Genomic DNA, 26,229 nt, shown 5'->3' on the forward strand with positions numbered 1-26,229 from the left:
ATGTTTTTTGCCTTCAAGGTATTGATGGATAATATTGTATATTTTAAAGTATTTTAAGTAGTTGCTTAGATTCTAAGTGATTCAGCAAGTGTGAAAATAGTTCTTTTAATTACCATAGATATTGGTATATGTTTAATACTCAGACACTATTTTTTTTTCTAGATCTTTCCAGAAATCGTTTTACAGAAATTCCTTCTGATGTCTGGTTATTTGCACCCCTTGAAACATTAAATTTATATCATAATTGCATCAAAAGCATTCCTGAAGCCATTAAAAATCTGCAGATGTTAACGTACCTTAACATTAGGTAAGGAAACAATTTAAAAATAAATTTTGGTTTTTATTGTCATTCTAATCCTTTTTTAGTGGCAAAGGAATATGTTTGATTTGGCTGTGTAGCTTAAATTTATCTCAACAGTATCTTATTTGTGTTTTTTATATGTTCACATTATTTTGTAGGCTTTTCTTGAGAGCAGAGCTTTGCGAACTTTAACACACAGGAATTACCTGGGGATCTGTTAGAATGCAGATTGTAATTTCTTAGGTCTGTTGTGGGGCCTGCATTTCTAACAAGCCCCTTGGCAATGCTCATGCCTACCTGCTGGTCCTTAGACCTCAGTTTGAGTAGCAAGGCTTTAGACCATAAATATTTTCCAGAAATTATAGCACCATAATACAGATTTTATATGCATCCTTAGATATGTGAAACAAACAGTGCTTGAGTTATTTTTTCTCACTTTTGTGACTTCTTGCTTCTACTTCAAGGATGGTTAGAGTGGGATGAGAATATTGAAAGGTTTGAAAGTGGATGACAGTTCATGTTTATACTTAGTAAGTACTTACCATGTGCTAGGCTGTGTTCCAAACACTTTACCCATATTACCTTATCTAGTTTTCATGACATCATTTTGAGATAGGTACTGTTGTTATCCCTGCATTACAGATGAGGAAACTGGGTTAAGCTCTTTGTCCAGATTCATAGATATATTCAGCAAGTGGTAGAGCCAAGATTAAAATCAAAGCAGTCTGGCTGTAGAGCTCTCATTCATACATAGCTTTTACCCTATATATATAAAAGAGTGAACACTTACTAAGTATAAGAAAAAACTTTCCCTGCCAAATCAGTAACATTGAATGAAAATTGATATATTGTGACTTAATTTTAGAAATTTTTTCTTTTTTTATTCAGTTGGAAGGGATAATCTCCTCATTAACCAAGTTACTTGTCTAAATTCCCATATGGAGAAGTAGTAAATATAATTAATATACATAAATGATAGTGTTCCCTTCTCACTGTGATATATCAATTCTTTTATATGACTCTCCTAGTGGTGTTACCTGACAGTACAAGCTATTTTAACTGAAACCACTTTACACCTTAAAATGTGTGAGGGAGGTTTCCTTCCATAGATGTCAGTCATTTGAGTTGTCCTTTCTCTAAGTAGGTATAAATCTCCTTGGCCTGGCTTAGGAGAGGTTTGAGGAAAATGAGGTGTTTTTAAGTTTTGTCTTTGTTTCTGTTCCATTTTGTTCTTTTGCGGAAAAAGTGATTTGCCAAAAACTGAATTACATTTCTCTATTAACACATATGGTAATCTTAGTTTTACTAAAATGTTCTCTAATTCTATCCTGTCATAATCTGTAAAAGTCAACTTTGATTTTTTTTTTATAGTCACAAAAATCTTTGAGCAAACTATATTGAAATAACATTTGTTCTAGTGAGTGAATTCCTCTTTAAAGCATGTAGTAAAAAAGGGACAATTAATAATTTGTTTGCCAGTATGAAGAAACCAGATCCTGGTGAAAGATGATTGTGTTAACTCAATGAATATGCCTTTTTTTTTTTTTTAAGACGGAGCCTTGCTCTGTCTCCCAGGGTGGAGTGGCACCATCTTGGCTCACTACAACCTCTGCCTCCCAAGTTCAAATGATTCACCTGCCTCAGCCTCTCAAGTAGCTGGAACTACAGGTGCCTGCCACCAGGCCCGGCTAATTTTTAGTAGAGACAGTGTTTCACCATGTTGGCCAGGCTGGTCTCAAACTCCTGACCTCAAATGATTTGCCCGCCTTGGCCTCCCAGAAGTGCTGGAATTACAAGCATGAGCCATTGTGCTTGGCCTGAATATGCTTTTTAAGGGAAGAAAATAATTTTTAAGCTATTTTTGGCCTGAAGATGTATTAGAATGAGTTCGCCATTATTTCTTCCATGTATTTATTTATTTTGGTGAAAATATCTTAATAAACTTATTAAATAATTTTCAACTGTTCTTTCTTCCTATATACTACCCCCCCCCCTTTTTCAGTAGAATCCTATAGAAAGATCCTTGTGTGCCCTGGTGTGAAGGGCCCCAGGCAGACCATTTCTCCAAGGAGCCTGCTTGATCCTGAAAGTATGAAGGATTATGACAGGACCCTAGCATATTTGACGTTCTAGCAGTCTGGCCAGTATTGCTAGTTGAGGGGCATTGCCATTTTTTTGTTTGTTTGTTTGTGCTGTGTTATTAAAGCCAGTTTAGTATTTCTGGATGTCCTTTGCCACAGAAAAGATGGGGAGGACGGTCTTCAAGTCCCCACTTGAGTAACACAGGACTTTTGTTGCTGTGTATGTTACATGAAATGCTAGGTATAGGTCTATAAATGTCACTTTGAAAAATAGGAAAAATAATAGCTTATCGCTTACCAATGCTTGTTAGTATGTAAATGGAATGGAAACATATACATTTTGGTAGTGGTTCATTTGGGTCAGTCAGTCTGTTTTGGCATATAAATTTGACCATAGTACTTTGAGGGCAAAGACCCCAGAGCCAGATTGCCTGGGTTTGAATCCTGCCTCTCCCACTTTCAGCTGTGTGACTTTGAGCAGTTTATTTACACTCTTGTGACTATTTCTTCATCTGCAAAATGGGGATTACTGTGAGAGTTAATTCACATGAGCTGCTCTGAACATGGCCTGGCAATAGTAGGCACTCAGTAAATGTTAGTTATTATATTTAAATGTATCTACAAAGATAAGAATGTTTTATCAACTTTGGGCTGAGATAAAGGGCTAATAGGCTGTTAAACCTTAAAAGGGAATGGGTTAGGGTTACTACATGTTTTTGAAGATATAGTCCTATTCATTCTTTTATAAACTTGAACATAGTGCATGCACATTTATCCCTGGAGACTTTCCCTAGCATGGAAGTATTGAATATGCCAGAATTATATCAAGGAGCAAAGTTCTGACATTATTGAGCTCAGAAGAATCATTCTGTGTTTTTGAGAACTGACGGTGTGTAGAGTAGTATCATAGGTCTGCCTGCATAGGCTTTGCTATGCTATGAATCTCTGCAGTACTTGGGCAAATCACTTAAGCAGTTTTAACTTTCATTTTCTGTTTTATATAATGGAGATAATAACTACTTAATCTTGTGTCATTAACATGAGGATTAAATGAGACAGTGCTTATAAGAAAGTTACCACTATGCCTGATACAAAGTGAGCACTCAGTAAGTAATTATTAAGTTATTACTTAGTGATAGAATATTATTTACTTAAAAAGTGATTTCTTCATTTTTAATATGTCACATTACATACATACTCTCATAAGGAAACTTTCTCATTCTTTTCAGCCGAAATCTTTTATCAACATTGCCAAAATACCTATTTGATCTTCCCCTTAAAGTTTTGGTCGTCAGTAATAATAAACTAGTATCCATTCCAGAAGAAATTGGGAAGTTAAAAGATTTAATGGAGTTGGTGAGTAAAATAGTTGTATTAATTGAATGCAATATACATAATATATCTACATTTTGGAAGATTACTCATTTTTAATGGAATTTCATTGTAAGTGTTTTAAAAAGTACTAACTTGGTATATGTCTAAATTCGGTAAGACTTAGTAAAATCTTGAGATACTATATGTCTGAGTTTTTCCAGTCACAAAATAGCATGATTCTTCCTTAGTCCTAGTGGAGTCAGAAGGCTTGCTTACAAACTTTAAGAAATACTTTTCAAATGAATAAGCATTTGTTTACTCATTTTGTGTACAGTAAAGGTCTTAGAGAAAAGCTAAGGGAATTTTTAAAATAAAGCTTTTATAGGACTATGATATATCCTTAGAGTAAGGAGATAAAAGAAGAAAGTATCTGCAAATGGTAGAATTAGCAACGTAACTCCTCCTCACTGTTTGCTTCTGTGATGTTATAACACTTTTTAGACTGAAATAAACAATAAAAGGCTGTTATATGCAATTGATTGTAGAAATATAGAATAATTTAAATTAATTACCTTGGACATAACATTTTAGGTATTAAAGGATATTGAATTCTGAGAGAAATATGTTCAGATCCTCTTAGATGTCTTAGATATTGTTTGAAAGAGGTAGGTAGGATGTATTTTCCTAATCATCTATAGCATTGTTATAATAGCTTTCAGTTATTTTTCGTATCTTTTGGTTACCTCCACTTTATGCAGTGTACCATGCTGCATGTTTTTCTTTTATTTTGAATGATGCTTTCCTAATAAATAGGTATTTTAAAAGTTTTGGTTTTTTTTTTTTTTTTGAGACAGAGTCTCGCTCTGTTGCCCAGACTGGTGTGCAGTGACACGATCTTGGTTCACTGCAACCTCTGCCTCACGGGTTCAGGCGATTCTCATGCTTAGCCACCCAAGTAGTTGGGATTACAGCCATGCGCCACCACACACAACTAATTTTTGCATTTTTTGTAGAGATAGGGTTTCACTGCATTGCCCAAGCTGGTCTTGAACTCCTGGCCTCAAGTGATCCACTTGCCTCAGCCTCCCAAAGTGCTGGCATTACAGGTGTGAGCCACTGTGCATGGACTAAAGTCCTGAAGTATTCTTATGTATGACTTTATTATGTCCGGGGTGTCAAAAGTTTTCTTGAGGAACTTACCTACAATTTCATAATGAGAAATTAATAAATTAACAGAATGTAGTGAGCAGAAATTTCAGGAATACCTTTTATTCATTAAGGAATACCTGCATATCCAATTACAATACAAGGAAACTTCCTTGAATTTTACTTTATGCTTTAGAACCATATAATTTTGAAGTTAAAAAAGATCTTAGAAGTGATCAGATACAACCACTTTGTAGGAATCCCTGATATATCTACTGTATATTTTCAATGGTGACAACTCTGTATATGTGTGTGTGTGTGTGTGTGTGTGTGTGCATGTGTGACTGTCCTAATTCTTCTTTGCAAAACTCTATTTGTTATTAATCTTTCTTATTTTAAACCAAAATACATGCTTCTATATTTCTTCCATTGGTCCTGGGACTACCATGTGAAGAAATATATATAATGACAACTCCTTTTTTTTTTTTTTTTTTTTTTTTTTTTTTTTTTTTTTTGAGACAGAGTCTCACTCTGTCTCCCAGGCTGGAGTGCAGTGGTGCGATCTCGGCTCACTACAACCTCCGCCCTCTGAGTTCAAGCAATTCTCCTGCCTCAGCCTCCTGAGTAGCTGGGATTACAGGCACCTGCCACCATGCCTGGCTAACTTTTTGTATTTTTAGTAGAGATAGGGCTTCCCCATCTTGGCCAGGCTGATCTTGAACTCCTGACCTCATGATCCACCCACCTCGGCCTCCTAAAGTGCTGAGATTACAGGCGTGAGCCACCGTGCCCGGCCTAACAAACTCTTAAGAAGTGTTTTTGTATACCTTAAACATCCTTATTACCTTTATTCCTTTGTATGACTTTTTTACTTTTAGGTAATTCAATTTAGAAAATGTTCCTTTTAGTTAAAGTCTCCCTTAATGTTATACTGAAAAATGAACGGAGATTCCAGATATGATCTAACAAGTTCATAATAAAAGGGACCATTATTTTCTTTGACTTAAACACTATTAATATTTTTCCAGATTTTATAAAGGTTATAATTTAAGATTTTATGTCTCTTCATTTTTTAAAATTTAATTTTTGGCCCTACGTTTTTAATTACGTTACATGATGTAATTTTTGGATAAATGAAATGTAAAATATAATTAGGAGTTTTAGATTAATTCTACTACAGTTGTCCCTCTATGGGGGATTGGTTCCAGGATTCACCCCATACCACAATCCACGAATGCTAAAGTCTCTTATACACAGTGATAGTATTTACATATAATCTAAATACATTTTCCGTATACTTTAAATCATCTCTAGATTACTTATAATGCCTAATACAGTGTAAATGCTGTGTGAATAGTTGTTATGTTATATTATTTAAGGAGTAATGACAAGACAAAAAAGTCAATATATGTTCAGGACAGGCACAACCGTGCTTTTTTTTTTTTTTTCCTGAATATTTTTGATTTGTATTTGGTTGAATTCATGGATGAGGAACCCATAGATACAGAGGACCAACTGGTTTTTAATTCATGTAGAAAATTCTAAAATGTTAAACACTATTATTTTACTAGGTACTATAAAATTATTATGCTTTAAACTCTTGAAATCAGTAACAGTAGATGGGTAGATAGCATTAGGAGGGCTAATTGACAGTTGTACATATTGAATTGGTGAGTATTCCCTGTCATTGGAATACTTTCCCATGATACTCTTCCACATGATGTGATAATCAACTGCAATGAAATTCTATCATTAGAAACCCAGGAAATACTCCCTGGCTTCCAATCCTCTGCAGAATATTTTGTAGAGCACCCACTGGAGTGGGTTCATTTCCTATGCCTGGGTTTATTTCTCCTGGGAAATGACAGCTATCTCTCAAATTTCTGTGGATTTTCCGTATGGAAATCATAAGTATCAAATACCTTTAGAAAGAAGCAATAATGTTTAAATAACATTTTCACAAACTTCTATTATCCATCATTTGAATAATAGTCTATTCTGAACATAGCAGCTAAAGTGATCCTGTCAAAATATAAGTCAGATCAAGTCAATCTTCTGTTCAAAAGTTTCTGGTTCCTGCCCACATCTCTCAAAATAAAAGCTAAAGTCATATCCTTCCCTCTATTCTACTCTCTCCCTTGTCCGTTTCCCTCTAGTTACACTGGATTCCTTGCTGTTCTTTGTATTTGTCAGGTGTACTCTGAGCGCCTTTACTTTTATTGTTCCTTCTGTCTGGAATATTCCTGTCTTATATATTAGTATGATTCACTCTTTTAGCTCTGACAGTACTGCTCAATATCACCTTCTCTGTGAGATGAGGTAGTATCCCTCCCCACTATTGTGAGCATAGCCATTTTCCTACCCTGTTACTTTTTCTTTTTAAATAGCACTTATCACCTTCTAGCATATTATATAATTTACTCCCCTTGCTAGCATGTAAACTCCATGAGGAGCTATGAGAGCAGGAAATTTTGTTTTGTCCCTTGATATGTCCCCAGTCCCTGGAACAGTACCTAGCAAATGTTAATAGTATTTAATAAATATTTCTTGTTGAATGAAGATGTCTTAGATATTGTTTGAAAGAGGTATGTAGAATATATTTTCCTAATCATCTATAGCATTATTATATTATTCCCTACAGGGTTTTAATATTATTTTGAAAACTGAATGTATGTACTATTCTCCTCCCTCCAGGCTATTATCGTTTTCACTACAAGTTGGAAATTGGGGGCAGTTGCATTAGAATATGAATTTCATTTGAAGTGTGTCTGGTCTGAGACCATGCTGTATATTTCTCTTTTCTTTTTGTTGATGTTATTATAAGAAAGAGAGGAGAGAGCATAGTTAACTTAAACTGTTCTTTTTTCTGTTTTTTATTATGATAATAAATAAAAACCTCAATTTGTTATTATGGAAACTTGATATTGTTTGCCTTTAAATAGGGGCTTGGATTTTAACTACAGAGATGTCCTGAGAGATACCTTAGATAACCTGAGAGATTTCCAACTCAGATCTCTTAGAATGTCTTTGAACTATGATATGAGTCACAAGTGTTGGGGCTTGTAACTTCTCATTTTGTATTCCTTTGGAGAAATAGATTTAGTTAAATCCATCCTGATCATAATCTGTTTCTCCAGTGCACATTTATAAATCCTTGACTTTCTTAGCTTCTGCCCAGCCAAGTATCTCAAGACAGCTACTGTAATTGACAGATTATACAATATTTGAGAGTTGTAAGTCTTTTACTTTACCTCCACATGAAGAGTGCTGGATCATTCTTACTTCTGGTTTTGGCTAGTATGAGTTGGCCTTTACTTGAGATTTTTGAGAGGTTGACTTATGTAGTTACTAAGATATAACCTTACATTTTTGTATGGAAAGTTTCTATTTACTGTGCTAGATTGACTTCATGATGTCATATAAATAGAAATCTGCCAGATAATCCATCTTTAGAGCAATGACATTAGAGGGTAACTTTTGCTAGCTGTTAACTGTGCTTTAATTTAAAAATTAGAATATATATATATATGTATTTCTCAGTTAGCTTGTTATAATTCTGTTTTATTGTTTTCCTTAGGATATTAGCTGCAATGAGATTCAAGTCCTTCCCCAACAAATGGGAAAATTACATTCACTTAGAGAGCTAAATATAAGAAGAAATAATCTTCATGTTTTGCCAGATGGTAAGATGTTCACTATTTTTACTCACATGAATAAGAGAGTAACTATGTAAAATTTAATTAATTATTTTTCATTTCTGACCAGAATTAGGAGATCTTCCCTTAGTCAAGCTGGATTTCTCTTGTAATAAAGTGACCGAAATTCCAGTTTGTTACAGAAAGCTGCATCATTTACAAGTAATAATTTTGGATAACAATCCATTGCAAGTACCACCAGCACAGGTTTGTAATAAAAATATTTTACATGTTCTCATTTTTATTCATAATTTTATCTGTTTGTGACTGGTAAATCAAAAAGCACGTAAATCAAGAACCAATTTGTTGTTCAAGCACTGTTGTCTAAAGTTTTTCTGAGCATTGCCTTTTGCACTTTGGTAGGAGTTTTAGCTTAGGCTCTAGGATAGCATTTAGAAAACCCAGATAATAACTTTCTGCTTGTGAACTGATAATTCTGGTTGTTAGTTGTTTACAAAAGAGACTCTGAAGTCTTTCTACTTTATTTCCCACTCAGGTATATATCTACTTGGGATTTGTTGTGGGATTGATTGGAGCACGTTCTTGGCACTGAGAGATGGAATTATAACAGAAAGAACAAAATACAAGTGGAAAATATTAATTATGACTTTTAGTTTAATGAGGATTAAATCCATGTGGAATCCTTTTAAATGATAGTTAAGGAATAAACGATGATATAATCCACTATGGACAAAATATGAAAGAGAAGAAAGAAGACAGTGGGGAAGAGATGCCAACAGAATTTCTGAAAATAGAAAATAGAATAGTAGAAACTAGTATCTTTACTTAGACTGCAGAAGATTATTTGGCTGAGGAGCAGTTAGCAGTGAAATGGTACTTTATGCTGTATGCCCTGGCAGAGGGTTTGCAGATATCCAGAAGAAAGGTAGTCTTTTTCTTCCTACAAAAGTACATTGCACTCATTCCAAAGGGGTTACCTTTTCTTTTTCTTTTTTTTATTTTATTTTATTTTTTTATTTTATTATTATTATACTTTAAGTTCTAGGGTACATGTGCATAACATGCAGGTTTGTTACATATGTATACTTGTGCCATGTTGCTGTGCTGCACCCATCAACTCGTCAGCACCCATCAACTCGTCATTTACATCAGGTATAACTCCCAATGCAATCCCTCCCTCCTCCCCCCTCTCCATGATAGGCCCCCGTGTGTGATGTTCCCCTTCCCGAGTCCAAGTGATCTCATTGTTCAGTTCCGACCTATGAGTGAGAACATGCGGTGTTTGGTTTTCTGTTCTTGTGATAGTTTGCTAAGAATGATGGTTTTCAGCTGCATCCATGTCCCTACAAAGGACACAAACTCATCCTTTTTTATGGCTGCATAGTATTCCATGGTGTATATGTGCCACATTTTCTTAATCCAATCTGTCACTGATGGACATTTGGGTTGATTCCAAGTCTTTGCTATTGTGAATAGTGCCGCAATAAACATACGTGTGCATGTGTCTTTATAGCAGCATGATTTATAATCCTTTGGGTATATCCCCAGTAATGGGATGGCTGGGTCATATGGTACATCTAGTTCTAGATCCTTGAGGAATCGCCATACTGTTTTCCATAATGGTTGAACTAGTTTACAGTCCCACCAACAGTGTAAAAGTGTTCCTATTTCTCCACATCCTCTCCAGCACCTGTTGTTTCCTGACTTTTTAATGATTGCCATTCTAACTGGTGTGAGATGGTATCTCATTGTGGTTTTGATTTGCATTTCTCTGATGGCCAGTGATGATGAGCATTTTTTCATGTGTCTGTTGGCTGTATGAATGTCTTCTTTTGAGAAGGGTCTGTTCATATCCTTTGCCCACTTTTTAATGGGGTTGTTTGTTTTTTTCTTGTAAATTTGTTTGAGTTCTTTGTAGGTTCTGGATATTAGCCCTTTGTCAGATGAGTAGATTGCAAAAATTTTCTCCCATTCTGTAGGTTGCCTGTTCACTCTGATGGTAGTTTCTTTGGCTGTGCAGAAGCTCTTTAGTTTAATGAGATCCCATTTGTCAATTTTGGCTTTTGCTGCCGTTGCTTTTGGTGTTTTAGACATGAAGTCTTTGCTCATGCCTATGTCCTGAATGGTACTACCTAGGTTTTCCTCTAGGGTTTTTATGGTATTAGGTCTAACATTTAAGTCTCTAATCCATCTTGAATTAATTTTCGTATAAGGAGTAAGGAAAGGATCCAGTTTCAGCTTTCTGCTTATGGCTAGCCAATTTTCCCAGCACCATTTACTAAATAGGGAATCCTTTCCCCATTTCTTGTTTCTCTCAGGTTTGTCAAAGATCAGATGGCTGTAGATGTGTGGTATTATTTCTGAGGACTCTGTTCTGTTCCATTGGTCTATATCTCTGTTTTGGTACCAGTACCATGCTGTTTTGGTTACTGTAGCCTTGTAGTATAGTTTGAAGTCAGGTAGCGTGATGCCTCCAGCTTTGTTCTTTTGACTTAGGATTGTCTTGGAGATGCGGGCTCTTTTTTGGTTCTATATGAACTTTAAAGCAGTTTTTTCCAATTCTGTGAAGAAATTCATTGGTAGCTTGATGGGGATGGCATTGAATCTATAAATTACCTTGGGCAGTATGGCCATTTTCACAATATTGATTCTTCCTATCCATGAGCATGGTATGTTCTTCCATTTGTTTGTGTCCTCTTTGATTTCACTGAGCAGTGGTTTGTAGTTCTCCTTGAAGAGGTCCTTTACATCCCTTGTAAGTTGGATTCCTAGGTATTTTATTCTCTTTGAAGCAATTGTGAATGGAAGTTCATTCATGATTTGGCTCTCTGTTTGTCTGTTACTGGTGTATAGGAATGCTTGTGATTTTTGCACATTAATTTTGTATCCTGAGACTTTGCTGAAGTTGCTTATCAGCTTAAGGAGATTTTGGGCTGAGACAATGGGATTTTCTAAATATACAATCATGTCATCTGCAGCCCTCTCTCACCACTCCTATTCAACATAGTGTTGGAAGTTCTGGCTAGGGCAATCAGGCAAGAGAAAGAAATCAAGGGAATTCAGTTAGGAAAAGAAGAAGTCAAATTGTCCCTGTTTGCAGGGGTTACCTTTTCTAATTCAAATAAAGACTGGCTAGAGTCCTGGTGGTAGCTGCCTTAGCAGAATGAAGAAAGCTGAAACTTGTGCCTGCTCTAGGAGAAGGCAATCAGATTCAAGTTGATTTACAGCCTCAAACCTGGGAATGGCTTGAGTTTTGGAGGAAACATGTAACTCTGAATATAGGGATTAAGTACTGAAAACATGATGGTTTGTAGAATGTCTGAGACAGTGCTGTCTGGTAGAACTTTCTGAATGATGGAAATGTTTTATAATCTACAACGGTCCAATACTGTAACCACTTGTTTGTGTGGCTGTGGAGTGCTTGGAATATAGCTAGTGCAACTAAGGAACCAAATTTTAAATTTTATTTTAATTTGATTTATTTAAATTTAAATTTAAATTGCTGCATGTGATTGGTAGCTCCCATATTAAACACCACAGCTCTAATATTTACACCCTCAGATTCTTGCCCTCAGCCCCACAGCCACAGACTATGCCTTACTTGCATCAGCAGAAGCCCAGAATTTATTCTAAGGCGTAAGTAGATCCTTAGATTTTCTTCATTAGCTCAGTGGCCAGATGATGACTCACTTCTTGCCTCAGCAGAAGACTGGTGTTTACTCCTTAAAGAAGCACCATCCCATTTGTACTGGCTGTGGTGATGAGCATGTTCTATATCTGCACTGTCCAATACGGTAACCACAGTGGCTACTGAGTACTTGAAAGTGTATAGTGTGACAAAAGAACTGAATTTTTATTTTATTTAGATTTGATTAATTTACATTTAAATACACTTGTAGAACAGGAAACCAAACACCACATGTTCTCACTCATAAGTGGGAGTTGAACAATGAGAACACATGGACACAGGGAGGGGAATGTCACAAACTGGGGCCTGTTGCGGTGTGGGGGGCAAGGGGAGGGGGAGAGCATTAGGACACATACCTAATACATGCGGGGTTTAAAACCTAGATGATAGGTTGATAGGTGCAGCAAATCACCATGGCACATGAATACCTGTGTAACAAACCTGCATGTTTTGCACATGTATCCCAGAACTTAAAGTTAAATAAATAGACACATGTGGCTAGAGGTACCCTATTGGACAGTGAAGCTATAAAGGGATTGAACCAGAGTCAGGGGCTCCAGGTACAGCTTATATAGCAAGAGCGAGACCCCATACTGAAATCAGTGAATGCTTGCATACTGAATGTTGAGGCGCTCCAGTTTGGCTCCCAGAATGCTTGCAGCCTGTCTTCCATATTTCAGGCAGAATTGGTGGATTTCTTCCTTAGTAAACTGCAGCAGGAGAAGTTCTATATACTGAACTTTTGGAGTCACCTGATGAAATGGCTAGCCTGTGTCTGATTACCAGATAGATGGAAACACCATCAGGAAACTTCCCCATGTACACAGAGCTTCCAGTTTGTTTTTTATTATCCCTTTTGGAAATTAACAGGCAGGTTGGATGGTAGCTCATGCCTATAATCCCAGTACTTTGGAACTTTGGTAGGCTGAGGTGGGAGGATTATTTGAACCCAGTAGGTTGAGGCTACCATGAGCCCTGATCACACTACTGTACTACAGCCTAGACAGCAGAGTGAGACCCTGTCTTTAAAAAAAAAAAAAAAAAAAAAAAAAAAAAAAAGGTGGCTCACACTTGAAATCCCAGCACTTTGGGAGGCCGAGGTGGGTAGATCACCTGAGCTCAGGAGTTTGAGACCACCCTGGGCAATATGGTGAAACCCCATCTGTACTAAAATACAAAAAATTAGCTGGGCATGGTGGCACGTGCCTGTAGTCCCAGCTGCTGGGGAGGCTGAGGCATGAGAATTGCTTGAGCCTCAGAGGTGGAGGTTGCGGTGAGCTGAGATTGTGCCACTGAACTCCAGCTTGGGCTACAGAGTGAGACTCTGTCTCAAAAAAAAAAAAAAAAGTAGAAAGAAAATGAACAGCCAGCCAAGGATCATTAGATATTGCAAGAATAATCTCTAACATGAAACACAGAGACCAAAACACCAAAGGCTTACATTGAAACAAAAGGGAGCACATTTATTTATTTTTTTGTGTGGATATCCAGAAATATTTGTAAACCATATATCTGATAAGGGGTTAATAGCCAAAATATATAAGGAATTCATATACCTCAATAGCAAAAAAAAAAAAAAAAAAAAAAAAAAAAAATTGAAAAATAGGCAAAGGACTTGAATAGACATTTTTTCAAAGAAGACATACAAATGGCCAACAGCTCTATGAAAAGATGTTCAGCATTCCTAATCATTGGGGAAATGTAAATCAAAACCACAATGAGGTATCACTTCACACTTGTTAGGATGCCTGTTATCAAAAAGAAAAGATAACCAATGCTGGCAAGGATATGGAGAAAAGGGAACCATCGTGCACTATTGATGGGAATGTAAAGCAGTATAGCCATTATGGAAAACAGTATAGTGCTTCCTCAAAAAATGAAAAATAGAACTACCATACAATATTGCAATCCTACCTCTGGGTATACATCTGTAAGAGATAGAAAAATTAATCAAACTGTTTTTTCTATTCTGACTCTCAATACAGAATACTTCACTTCTGGTCAAAAATGTGTGGAGATTTCTTCACTTCTCCAGCAGACACTGACTGGGTGTCCTGTAATTCGATTCCATTCTGACACTACCTGGAGTTAACATCAGATCCCACAGGTTAAGAGCTCAGTCCCACAGACTGCTCACCTATACTTCTGACTGACCAGCTATAAGTTAAGGTTCCCATGACCCCCTCCTCAGATTCAATTAATTTACTAGAGTGGTTCACAGAGCTCAGCGAAACACTTTACTTACTATTGCTAATGTATTACAAAGGATACAAATGAATAGCTGGATGGAAGAGATGGATAGTACAAGGCATATGAGAAGGGGTGCTAACTGAAGGGGTGGAGAGGGGATGATCCCTTTCCTCCCCATCATAAGGGTCATGGCTGATACCCCTATAACAAAAAACAAGTAAACAAGATAAAAGGATAACAAATTTATTTGATCATAGTTTTATGTGATACTGGAGCCTTCAGACTAAGGACCCAAGGATATAGAGAAAGTTAGCTGACTTTATGCTTAGATTCACTTGAGACTGGGACAGCAGTGTAGAAATATGATTGGACAAAAAAAGAGTATGAGCTAATGGTAATAGATGGAGTGGGAAGACCTAGCAAGGCCTTTTCTTGGTGTCTCTGTTGTAGCGTTTGTTCCTCCTGGGTATAGGGTAATACTCCTCTAGAATGAGGGTTTTAATTTCTTTATGGCCAGTGGTTACACCGAAAGGTAGGGGAAGGTTAGATTAGGCTTTATGGCTGGCTTTGGAAAAAAGGGGTTCTAGTGCCTATGACTGGCCTTGGGGAAGAGAAATTCTTGTTTCCATGACTTGCCTGTAGTGAGAATGAGGAGGTGAGAGACAGGGGAGGGGCATCTGGAGGTCAGAGAAAAACTTTGCCTCTGAGACTGCTTCTGAGGCTTTCATTTTGGGGTATCATTTTCTGAGCCTCAGTGAAGCTTTCGTGCCCTCTTCGGACACACCACCTTCTAGGCACCTCCACGTGTTTAGCAATTTGTAAGCTTTCTGAACCCTGTCCTTTTGGTTTTTGTGGAGGCTTCATTGCGGAGGCATGATTGGTTACATCATTGGCCATTCGTGATCATCTCAACTTTCAGCCCTTCTCTGGTTCCTGGAGGTGAGGGAGGTAGGATTGAAAGTTTCAACCCTCTAATCCCATGGTTGGTTTTCCTGGCAATCAGGCCCCTATCCTGTGGCTATCCAGGAGCTCCCAACCACCAGTCATTCATTGGCATACAAAAGGATACTTCCCACTTAAGAGATCATGTAAGATTTTTAGGAGCTGTGTATAGGACATGTGAGCAAGACTAAGTATACATTCCTTACAAATTACAATATCCGAAGGAAATGAAATCAGGATCTTAAAGAAATAATCTGCACTCCCATGTTCATTGCAACATTATTCACTATAGTCAAGATATGGAAAGAACCTGTATGTCCGTCAACAGATGAATGGATAAAGAAAATACAGTGTGTGTGTGTGGGGAGAGGGGGTGTTTGTGTGTAATGGAATACTATTCAGCCTTAGAAAAAGAAGGAAATCCTGTCATTTGCAACAGCATGGATGAAACTTAAGGACATTATACTAATTGAAATAAGCCTGACACAGAAAGATAAATGCTGTGTGATCTCACGTATATGTGGAATCTTAAAAAAAAAAAAAAAAAAAGTTGAACTCATAGTGACAGAGAGTAGAATGGTGGTTACCAGGGACTGGGGTGTGTGGATAAAAGGGAGATTTTAAATGGTATCATCCTTCAGTTATAAGATGAATAAGTACTGGGGACCTAATATATAGCATGCTGATAATAGTTAATAATATTGTATTTACTTGAAATTTGTTGAGAGTTGAACTGAAGTGTTCTCACTACACACACAAACAAGGTAATTACGTGAGGTAATGGGCATGTGTTAATTAGCTTGACTGTGGTATTCATTTCACAATGTATAATACAGTTGATCCTTGAACAACATGAGGGTTAGGGGCACCGATCCCTGCATACTGTAAAAAATCTTTGTATAACTTTGGAATTGCAGAAAATTTAGCTACTAATAGCCTACTGTTGACTAGAAGCCTTATCAACAACATAAACAGTTGACTAACACATATTTTATATGTTATATGTTATTTACTGTATTCTTACAATCGAGTAAGCTAGAGAAAAGAAAATGTTATCAAGAAAATCATAAGGAAGAGAAAATATATTTACCATTCACTAAGTGAAAGTTGATCATCATAAAGATCTTCATCCCCGTGGTCTTCACGTTGAACAGGGCTGAAGAGGAGGAAATGGAGGGGTTGGTCTAGCTGTCTGAGGAGTGGCAGAGGTGGAAGAAAATCCATGTATAATGGACCTCCACAGTTCAAACCTGTGTTGTTCAAGGGTCAACTGTATATCAAAGCATCATGTTGTACACCTTAAATGTGGGAGTTCAGTCAGGGTGGTGGGAAAAATTATAGAGGAAAAATTACAAAGATAGTTATAGGAAATAGACACAAACCTTCTTGGAAGGCTGGGGGGTTGCATAGCTTCAGTAAAAGATTTAGCTGAAGTCAACCTAATCCTCTTACCTTGAGTTAATAGCTTAAAGTAGGTACAAAGGAATGTAAGGGAGTTTATCTAAATAGCTTGTTTACTCATGTGGCCCTAAGCCCAACTTTTATCACCTGCAGGTGCATGATTGCTCTCTACTCGAGGGGTGGGCAATGTTAATTACCCTCTAGTGGTATTTACTTGAGACCTTTGTCACTTAATCTGTACTAAATAAATGCGAACTTCACCAGCTTATCGAGGCAGATGCTGCAGACTGAGGCAGCAGAGCCCCTTAACTAGAATGACAGGCAAAATATCTGTGTCAATTTACGTCTTTTATCCGTCGTTGGGTCAGGGTCAGCAGGACGGACCTGGCACTTAAATATAAAAAAATTTTATTTGTAACTCATACTTTAATAAAGCTTGAAGAAAAAATAAGGAGGAAAAATGGAGCATATTCATAGGAGTGCTAATCAGCATGGCTTTCTAGCAGCAGTTGTGGAAACTGGCAGATGTTGGAATGATACCTTCGAGGACTAAGGGAGTATTTCTAACATTCTACACTCAAACTGTCATCAAATATGAGATAGAAAAAGGTTTCAAACTCCCATGTACCCTTTCTTAGGATGCTAGCAGAGGGTGTACTATACCAAAGTGAGGGAGTAAACTAAAAAAAGAGGAATTCTTCATGTCCGAGATTTACAGATATGCACAGGCCTAGTAAGCAGCCAGTCAGTAGTTTGGAGTACAGGAGTTGTCTCCAAAAAAAAAAAAAAAAAGAAAAGAAAATTAGAAAGTAAGAGATGACTTGATAGGTTTGTCCACATGGAGAGATGTTTTATAGTTCTGTCAGTGTCAAGAAGGAATTTATAATAGGCATATAGAAAATTTTTCAAAAGAAAAAAATGGGGGCCATTAATTACTTTAGGAAAAACAAAAACTTATAGGAGAAAGGAAATACAATCATATTACTCTGTGGAGTTTATCTGTGAATATTTTCTTGGTCATAATGTAAATACTGGATTTTGATTTAGTGGAAAATTGTGACATAGCTGTAATAGCAGAGATTTATATAGTATTTACTGTGTTTTAGACACTATAGAAAATGCTTTACATATATTAACTCATTTAATTCTTACATTAACCCTGTAAAACAAGTACTGTCATTATCCTCATTTTACATATAAGGAAACAGAGGCATAGAAGTTAAATGACTTGTTCAAGGTCACATTGCTAACATAGGTTAGAGCCAGGATTCAACCTAAGGCAGTGTGACTCTGGAGTCCATGCTCTTTAACCACTATGTTATGCTTCTGAACACAGAAGTGTGTTTATGTGAATTGATAGGAAGCGGGGAGGCTGGGACGGTGGTAGTGGTGTGGGTAATGTAAGAAATCCAAGCCCTCATCTTCCTTAGTGAGACTCCAATAAATCTACCGTTGAAAAATTTAAAGCAAATAGCAGTAGAAGCATGTTATTTATAAATGTGAGGGCAAATAGCAGAAATTCAGCAAAAAGAGTTTAAAGTGGGAATTTTGTCTTAGAGATTGAATGAAGTAGAATGGGCTGGGCACGGTGGTTCATGCCTGTAATCCCAGCACTTTGGAAGGCCGAGGTGGGAGGATCCCTTGAACCCAGGAATTTGAGAACAGCCTGGGCAACAACATAGCGGGACCTTGCCTCTGCAAAATATAAAAAAGATTAGCCGGGTATGGTGACACATGCCTGTAATTTCATCCCAGCTAATCTGGGAGGATCACTTGAGCCCAGGATGTCGAGGGTGCAGTGAGCCATGTTTGTGCCACTGCACTCCAGCCTGGGTGACAGAGTGAGACACTGTTTTAAAAAAAAAAAAAAAAAAAAAAAAAGGAGAAGTAAAATTGAGGATTATGTCTTGTCAGCTTTGTAATCATTTTTAAATTTAAAAACTGTGTATGTGAAGTACTATGATAAAAAGTTAAAATTTACAAAAGAAAGTGATTTACCAGCACTTTGTTTGATAATTAAGATAAATTTTTGTGGCCGGGCGCGGTGACTCAAGCCTGTAATCCCAGCACTTTGGGAGGCCGAGATGGGCAGATCACAAGATCAGGAGATCGAGACCATCCTGGCTAACACGGTGAAACCCCGTCTCTACTAAAAAATACAAGAAACTAGCCGGGCGAGGTGGCGGGCACCTGTAGTCCCAGCTACTCGGGAGGCTGAGGCAGGAGAATGGCCTAAACCCGGGAGGCGGAGCTTGCAGTGAGCTGAGATCCGGCCAACTGCACCCCAGCCTGGGTGACAGAGCAAGACTCCGTCTCAAAAAAAAAAAAAAAAAAGATAAATTTTTGTTTAGTTTGGACATATAATACTACCTCACACATTTTAATTTTTAGCACATTTTAGTTGATAATATTTAATATTAATAATTTATAATTAATAGAAAATTAATATTTAGCACATTTAATTGGCAATTAATATATTTATATTCTAATAGCTCAAAAGTTTTAATTTTCCTTTTAAATGAAATTTTTCAGTTGTCACGTCAGATCTAGTATCTGTTAGAATTATCTAGGAAACATTCTTCCTTTTAACCTGGAATGATAATTACTTTTTAATGTTTTTGTCTTACTGTTTTCTTTGCTGATTTTTTTGCATGTGAGGTAAGCTTATGTGAGCCCATAAAATGTTACATTTTTATTAGAATTTTGAGAAATATTTATTTGATGTCACTTAGTGACTGTAATTAACCTTGGTAAAGCTGACTTACAGTTTTCTTACCTCTCATTTTCTATTGTTTTTATACAGAATATCTTTGTTCACATAATATTTTATTCCTCATTTTTCATTTTCTCTATGACCAACGAAAGTAATTTCTCAGTATATTATTCTAGTTGAATTGACCAGTGTTTTCTTTTATTATTTTAATCTCACCAGCCTAATATCGTACCTTTCAACAAATTCGTTTTTCCTATATTTATATTTTTTATGTTAGCCTTTTCCAGTGTTTATGCCAAACATCTTAGTGGTTCTGACAAGATTACTTTAAAGAATTGCATAGATTATTTGTTCTTTTCTTACCTTTCCAACGAATATATGTTTTTCATTTTTTCGAATAAAGGCCACTTTTATGAGTTGTAAACCTTATATTGTTTAATAGTTTGTACATTCTGCTTTTAACAAGACAATTCCAGTGAAATATAGAACAATTAAGTCTTTTCAATAAGAACAGAGATGGCAATAGAATTTTAATTAGTATCAGTGTTGTCAGATTTTTCCACCTGGTGTCAGAAGTACAAATTATTTAAATATGCAAAGTATCAATCACGATCGTGATGTCTCAGTGTAATTTGAGACTATTCAATGGTTTAAAATGATAGATGTCATTTATATTTGGAACTGTATAATTAAATCTCCTTTCTTTTTTATTGACAGATATGTTTAAAGGGTAAGGTGCATATATTTAAGTACTTAAATATTCAAGCATGTTGCAGAATGGATAAGAAACCAGATTCCCTGGATCTTCCATCATTGAGTAAACGAATGCCCTCCCAGCCTCTCACAGACAGGTAATGTAACATTCTTACAGTTTCATTTGATGATTGCTGTCTTCCCTTTTTATAAAATATACTTATTAATCTTGAGTTTTCTGAATATATTTAGGCTCATTGGTCCAGCACTAAAATCAATAATTGACTGAAGCTACATATCACCATCATAGAATGAAGTTCTAGGATACTAGAATATTTTTGACATTTTCTCAATTATTAACATTTTAGTAGGAAAAATGTAAATGTTTGACATTATAGTACAGAAACACTAATTTCTCAGCATGTGACAACTATTAATTTACTTTTGTAATCACTGTATTGTACATTTGCAACAACAAGTAGAATTTGACTTTGAACTAAGGTTGGTGGAAGAGCAAGACATTTGAGGAATACCTTTTCCCTTTCATCATAGTCTTTATGTCTGCATCAAAGATGATATATCATAATGACATATAATGGTATATCATATTTGATGAACATCTTTGATGTTGTTTATGATTTCAGTGTTTTGCTCCTCATGAGATTTTGAGATGGTAGATGGAACATTCTGTTTTTAATTCATCCTTTCAAGATGTAAATTGGTCTGAAAGATTTTATGAAAGTATAAATCCTTGTAATAGTTTAGAAAATAACCTAGAATGGGGTGAGACTACCAAAAGCTAGACCATGCTTTTGCCTAAAATATTTAAAGATTTGTCATTGCATATATGATAAATTTTATATTGCTTTGAATGGCAATATAGTAAGTACTATTGTTAACAGCACAAGTTCGTGAATTCCCAAATGGGACTTTTTCTTGAATATTTTTTTTTTTGCAAGTAGAATTAAGTATCTAACATTAGATTTAGTTCTTAAAGATTATTGTGTTTAATATTGTGAACATTATTAGACCAAACAAGGCTCCAAAAATTGCAATGAAGACATTCTAATCTCTATTAATCTGCTTTATATTTATTTTAACATGAATTTACTTTTAGTAATGGCATTTACTGTTTTAGTCATTTATTTTTGCAAATATCAGTTGAATGCCTACTGGTAGATTCAGGTATGTTTTGTTGAATGTCATACATATTGGTCTTGGCACTCATGGTGCTCACAATGTAGTGGAGCAGGAGTCAGTGAATAAACAAAGCAAGGAAATACACACACATATAAAATTTCAAATTGTATTCAGTGCTATGAAGGAATGTATTTGAAATTCCAAGAATGTGGTCAGGGAATGAATAAAAGCCAGCTCTGTGAAGAGCAAAGTAAGAACATCTTAGGCAGAAAGAATGACATTGCCATGGCCTTAAGTTAGGAAGGAACTTTGTGTGTTCAAACAGCTGAAAGGAGACCAGCGTGGTTGGAGCAGAGTAGCTGAAGGGGAACGTGGTACAAGTTGATTTTAGAGAGGTACTCAGAGCTCAAGTCATGTGTATTCTTTGTAGGATGTGGTAAGAAATTTGAATTTTACTTAAAGTACAGTGGGAAGTCATTGGACAGTTTTAAGTGGGGGAATAACATGATTTGACTCATTTTTGTTTTAAAAAAACTATTTTGGCTTATAGGAGAATAGATTGGAAGCAAGCAAAAATAGAAGCACAGGGACTAGTTGGATTGTTGTAGTACTGCCAAGAGATCAGAGGGGTCTAGAATAAAGTGATTGCAATAGAGATGAAAAGAAATGACAGAATTAAGATATATTTTGGAGAGATTCTCTAGCAGGACCATCCAAAAAAAATATAATGTGAGCCACATATATAATTTTTAATTTTTTTGTTATCCATTTTGAAAAAAGTAAAAAGAAATACAGGTTATTTGAGTATATCCAAAATATTATCATTTTAACATGTAATTAATGTGAAAACTTGGTGAGATATTTTACATGCTTATTTAATATTAAATCTTTGAAATCTAGTATGTATTTTACGTGTATAGTGTGTCTCAATTTGGAATGGCCGTATATGGCTACTGGCTACTTACTGTATTGGACAGTGCAGGTCTATAGAGTGGGTTGTCAGTTGTGTTAATTTCTCACTCACAGCTGGTATTGAACTACTTAGAAAATTCTTGTATGTGCTTTCCACTTTCATACTTAGACACTTGGCTGTATGGTTCTTACTACCTAGAATGCCCTTCCATGCCTTGTCTGTTTTGTAAACTCTTTATTATACATAGATAGGCACTACAGTAGTTACATATAATAACTTTTGGAGTCAGACATAATATGGCTTTGAAGCCCATTTATGACTCTTAATAACTGTATGTCCTTGTGTATTAATGTCTGTGGTCCTCAGTTTTCTCATATGTAAAAAAGAAAATAATTACACAGGTGCAGTCAGGATTAAATGAAGAAATGTATGTAGAGTACTTAGTACAATGCCTTACCCATAATATTTCCTCAACAAATAGCTTATTATCATCATTGTCATTTACTACAAATCCACGAATGTATTTTGTGCAGTGCAGTCAGATGAATTTTGGCTCTAATCGTGGTTTAACCACTTAATTTCTCTGTGGCCTTGTGTAAGTTATTTGACTTCTCTGAGCCTGTTTCCTTATTTAAATGTTAACCATACCCACTTCTACAGTTGTGAGAATTAAATGTGTGCCTAACAATTAGTTCAATAAATGATAAACAGTAAATGTTGTAATTTTTCCCCTTGGGACATTAACTTTTGTAAGTTTTATTATTTTTCTTTGTGAAAATAAATAATAATTATAACTTCAAGACCATAAGAATTATGTCTAAAATATGAGGTGCATCTAGCACAGTACATAACATAGTATAGACACTCAATGAATGCTAACAGTTATCGCCTCTTCATCCTCAAGACTGAGCTCAAATGCCACATTCTTGAGTGACACTTTTCCTAACTTTACCGAAGAGAATTAGTTGACCTTTTTTTCTCATAGCACTTTGTATTTACCTTTGTCATAGTCTTCAAAACATTTGAACACATTCATTTTTCCTCTGGGCTAGCTCTTTGGAGGCAAATTTTAAAAATATATTTTCTCTTAAACATTCAACATAGTACCTGATACTTGGTAGGTGCTTCCCTAAATGTGTTCATATACTTCTGAAAAGTATAAAAATCAGGGTTTTTTTTTGTTTTTGTTTTGTTTTAGCATGAAACTGGTTTTAAGAGAGGAATTATAGCATAGTGATTATGACCAGGGACTTTGGTGCTAGATAATTGAGGGATCAAATTTGGACTGCTGGCTGCAAGTTGCATATCCTTGGATAAATTGCTTAATCCCTTCCAGTCTAAGTTTTCTCATATATAAGATGAGAAAACACCATCAATTTGCTACAGTTTTTCACAGTAAATATGTAACGTATTGCCTTTTAAACATTTAGCACAGTTCCTCATACATAATAAGTGATCATTGTAGACTGTGTGGTAAAATTGCAAATTAAGTGAAAAATACTTTGCTTCCTGGGTGGCATATTTTGTAAATCAGAAATTTGCAAGGACAAATTGAATTTGAAAGTATTGAATTGCATATTCAATAGTTTGTAGCCTTCATTTTTGCATCCTCTCTTAAGTATTAGATGGGCATTATTTATACAAATAAAACATATTTTTAGAGCCAATGAAGAGTAAACCATATAAATTGAAGTTAAAAAATGTTTTGAAGCTCTGTGATGAAATTTGACAAACCAATGGGAAAAAACAGGTCTTTTATCAAGATAATGTTCTAACAAGGCAGCCTGATTTTCTGAATCTCCGAAGAGAAATAATAGGTTATTGTTGACAGTTGACATTGTAGAGTACACAAAGGGAACAATATTGCATGAATGGCATGAATAAAATGTTTTGTAGGAAGAGTTCTGATATTTTTCTCCTCATGTCCTAATTAAGGATCTTAGACATCAAAAGTATATATTCTGTATTATCTAGGGAAATTTTAGGTCAAGTGTGCATTATCTATTTAAGAAGAAAACCCTAACTGCTCTTAGGATTTCTATTTCCATAGTATGGAAGACTTTTATCCAAATAAAAATCATGGTCCTGACTCTGGAATTGGAAGTGATAATGGAGAGAAACGATTATCCACAACAGAAGTGAGTATTTTCTATTGCGATCTATTCTGTTTTACAATTTTATTAGAACATTGAAATAGAGACTTTTGTGCATACTTGAGTTTATTTTGCTTGAAAATATGATCATTATATTTTATGACTAAAACTGAAAAAAGGCATGCTGATTTTTAAAGCTGAGCAGTAAACCTTATGTTAATTTTGGGTTTGAAAACTGGAGATGTAAAGCAGGCATTCTGTAATTCATATGTAAAATTGAAGCAACATAATCCATATCATAAGTTTAAAATGCCTCATTTGTACTTTTTGCTTATTCCTTTTAGCCATCAGATGACGACACAGTCAGCCTTCATTCTCAAGTCTCAGAATCAAATAGAGAGCAGACATCAAGAAATGACAGTCACATAATAGGAAGTAAGACTGATTCTCAGAAAGGTAATTCGTATGGTACCTGCTATTTTTGTTTCATGTACATAGCCCACATTAAAAATGGGATTTGAAAAATTGTATTGTCTTTAGCCAACTCTTATATTGAGAAAATACACATTTTTCTAAGGACAACAGTGTCAAGTATACAGTTTACTATGTACATTTTCTAATAAATATTAATCTGTACCTAGACCAGGAGGTATATGATTTTGTTGACCCCAACACAGAAGATGTAGCAGTTTCTGAACAGGGAGATGCACATATTGGATCATTTGTATCTTTCTTTAAGGTAAATAAAACTTTGAACAAATATTAATAACATGTTCTCTTGATCTCATGAAAGTGGACTGTACAATTTAAAATGTAACTTTCTTTTATGCAAGGGAAAAGAAAAATGTTCTGAAAAATCTCAGAAAAATGAAGAATTAGGAGATGAAAAAAGGTAAGCACGTATGAAAATGAAATGTTACTTATAAGCACTTGAGCCATTCATTAGATATTCCTACTTGAAAGAGTACCTAAATAAAATATATTTTTTGTTCACTTACCTCTTATGTTTAGATAGTTAATTTATAAATACTTCACATCTATCTGTATTCCTCAATTAAACACAAAATTATAGTAAGCGTTTGAGTGTAGGATATGCACTATTTTTCCTCCTGAAGTGTAATGATGACTTCTATTATTATTATTGAGGAGGACTGTACCGTCATATACATTGCTTCATTTGAGCTATTTAACAACCCTCTGAAATAGATTGACATCACTTTACCAATTAAGACACTGAAACTAGGAGTTTTAAATGTCTGGAACTCAGATGTACTGTCTTTTGTTCTACTATACTTTCCATTTGGTCAGGCTGGTTATGACTTTTAAGGGTACTTATGTCCAGATTTTATTAAAATAATTGTGCTTTGGATCTTTTCTGAACCATTCATCTTATGAAATGATGGAATATGACCTACCACATTTTTTCAGTTACTCCTTCAGGTTGCTTTATAGCTGCAGAAAGGAAAGAAGGAACATTTGGTGAATACCTACTATGTACCAGGATTAGTGCTATGTGCTTTCCCTTCTTTCTCATTTTATCTTCATTAAAATGCTGCAGGGTAGATATTGACCTCATTTTTTCAGGTGAGGAAGGTGAAGTTCAAAGACTCTTTAAGTTTTATGCCTAAAATCACTTAGCTAGTGTCCACTAGTACCTAGAGTATGAACGTAGCTCTCTTTGATTTTTAAACTTTTCTCTTTTCTCTACATTATGCTTCCTCCAAATGACTTTGTCAGATTTTAAAGCAGTTATTAGTTAATCATCTCTGATGTCCTGTAAGGAGGTACATTGCTTTGTCTTGAACTCTTTAGATTTCATTCTTTTACTTTGTCACCTCGTCTAATGAGGCCAGTTGCTTAAACTTGAGAGTCACCTGTAGCGTGTATGATGTAAAGTCACAAAGATTCATGGTTTGATACTGTTTTTAAAGTGAAATCCCTTAAGATAAAATGACTAG

At 35.5% G+C, this 26,229-nt stretch overlaps 1 protein-coding gene across 1 annotated transcript in view; it reads left to right on the plus strand.

Moving 5' to 3' along the window:
• Positions 1–26,229, plus strand: part of LRCH2 (leucine rich repeats and calponin homology domain containing 2) — a 128,578-nt gene that overhangs the window by 44,693 nt on the left and 57,656 nt on the right. The window contains exons 2-10 of the mRNA XM_007992634.3: positions 163–307; positions 3,612–3,738; positions 8,420–8,525; positions 8,608–8,744; positions 20,150–20,283; positions 24,229–24,316; positions 24,616–24,727; positions 24,913–25,010; positions 25,105–25,163. Coding sequence (XP_007990825.3) covers positions 163–307; positions 3,612–3,738; positions 8,420–8,525; positions 8,608–8,744; positions 20,150–20,283; positions 24,229–24,316; positions 24,616–24,727; positions 24,913–25,010; positions 25,105–25,163 — 1,006 coding nt within the window. The remainder of the gene's footprint in view (positions 1–162; positions 308–3,611; positions 3,739–8,419; positions 8,526–8,607; positions 8,745–20,149; positions 20,284–24,228; positions 24,317–24,615; positions 24,728–24,912; positions 25,011–25,104; positions 25,164–26,229) is intronic.

Source organism: Chlorocebus sabaeus, chromosome X, assembly GCF_047675955.1.
Source record: "Chlorocebus sabaeus isolate Y175 chromosome X, mChlSab1.0.hap1, whole genome shotgun sequence".
Classification (NCBI taxonomy): Eukaryota; Metazoa; Chordata; class Mammalia; order Primates; family Cercopithecidae; genus Chlorocebus; species Chlorocebus sabaeus.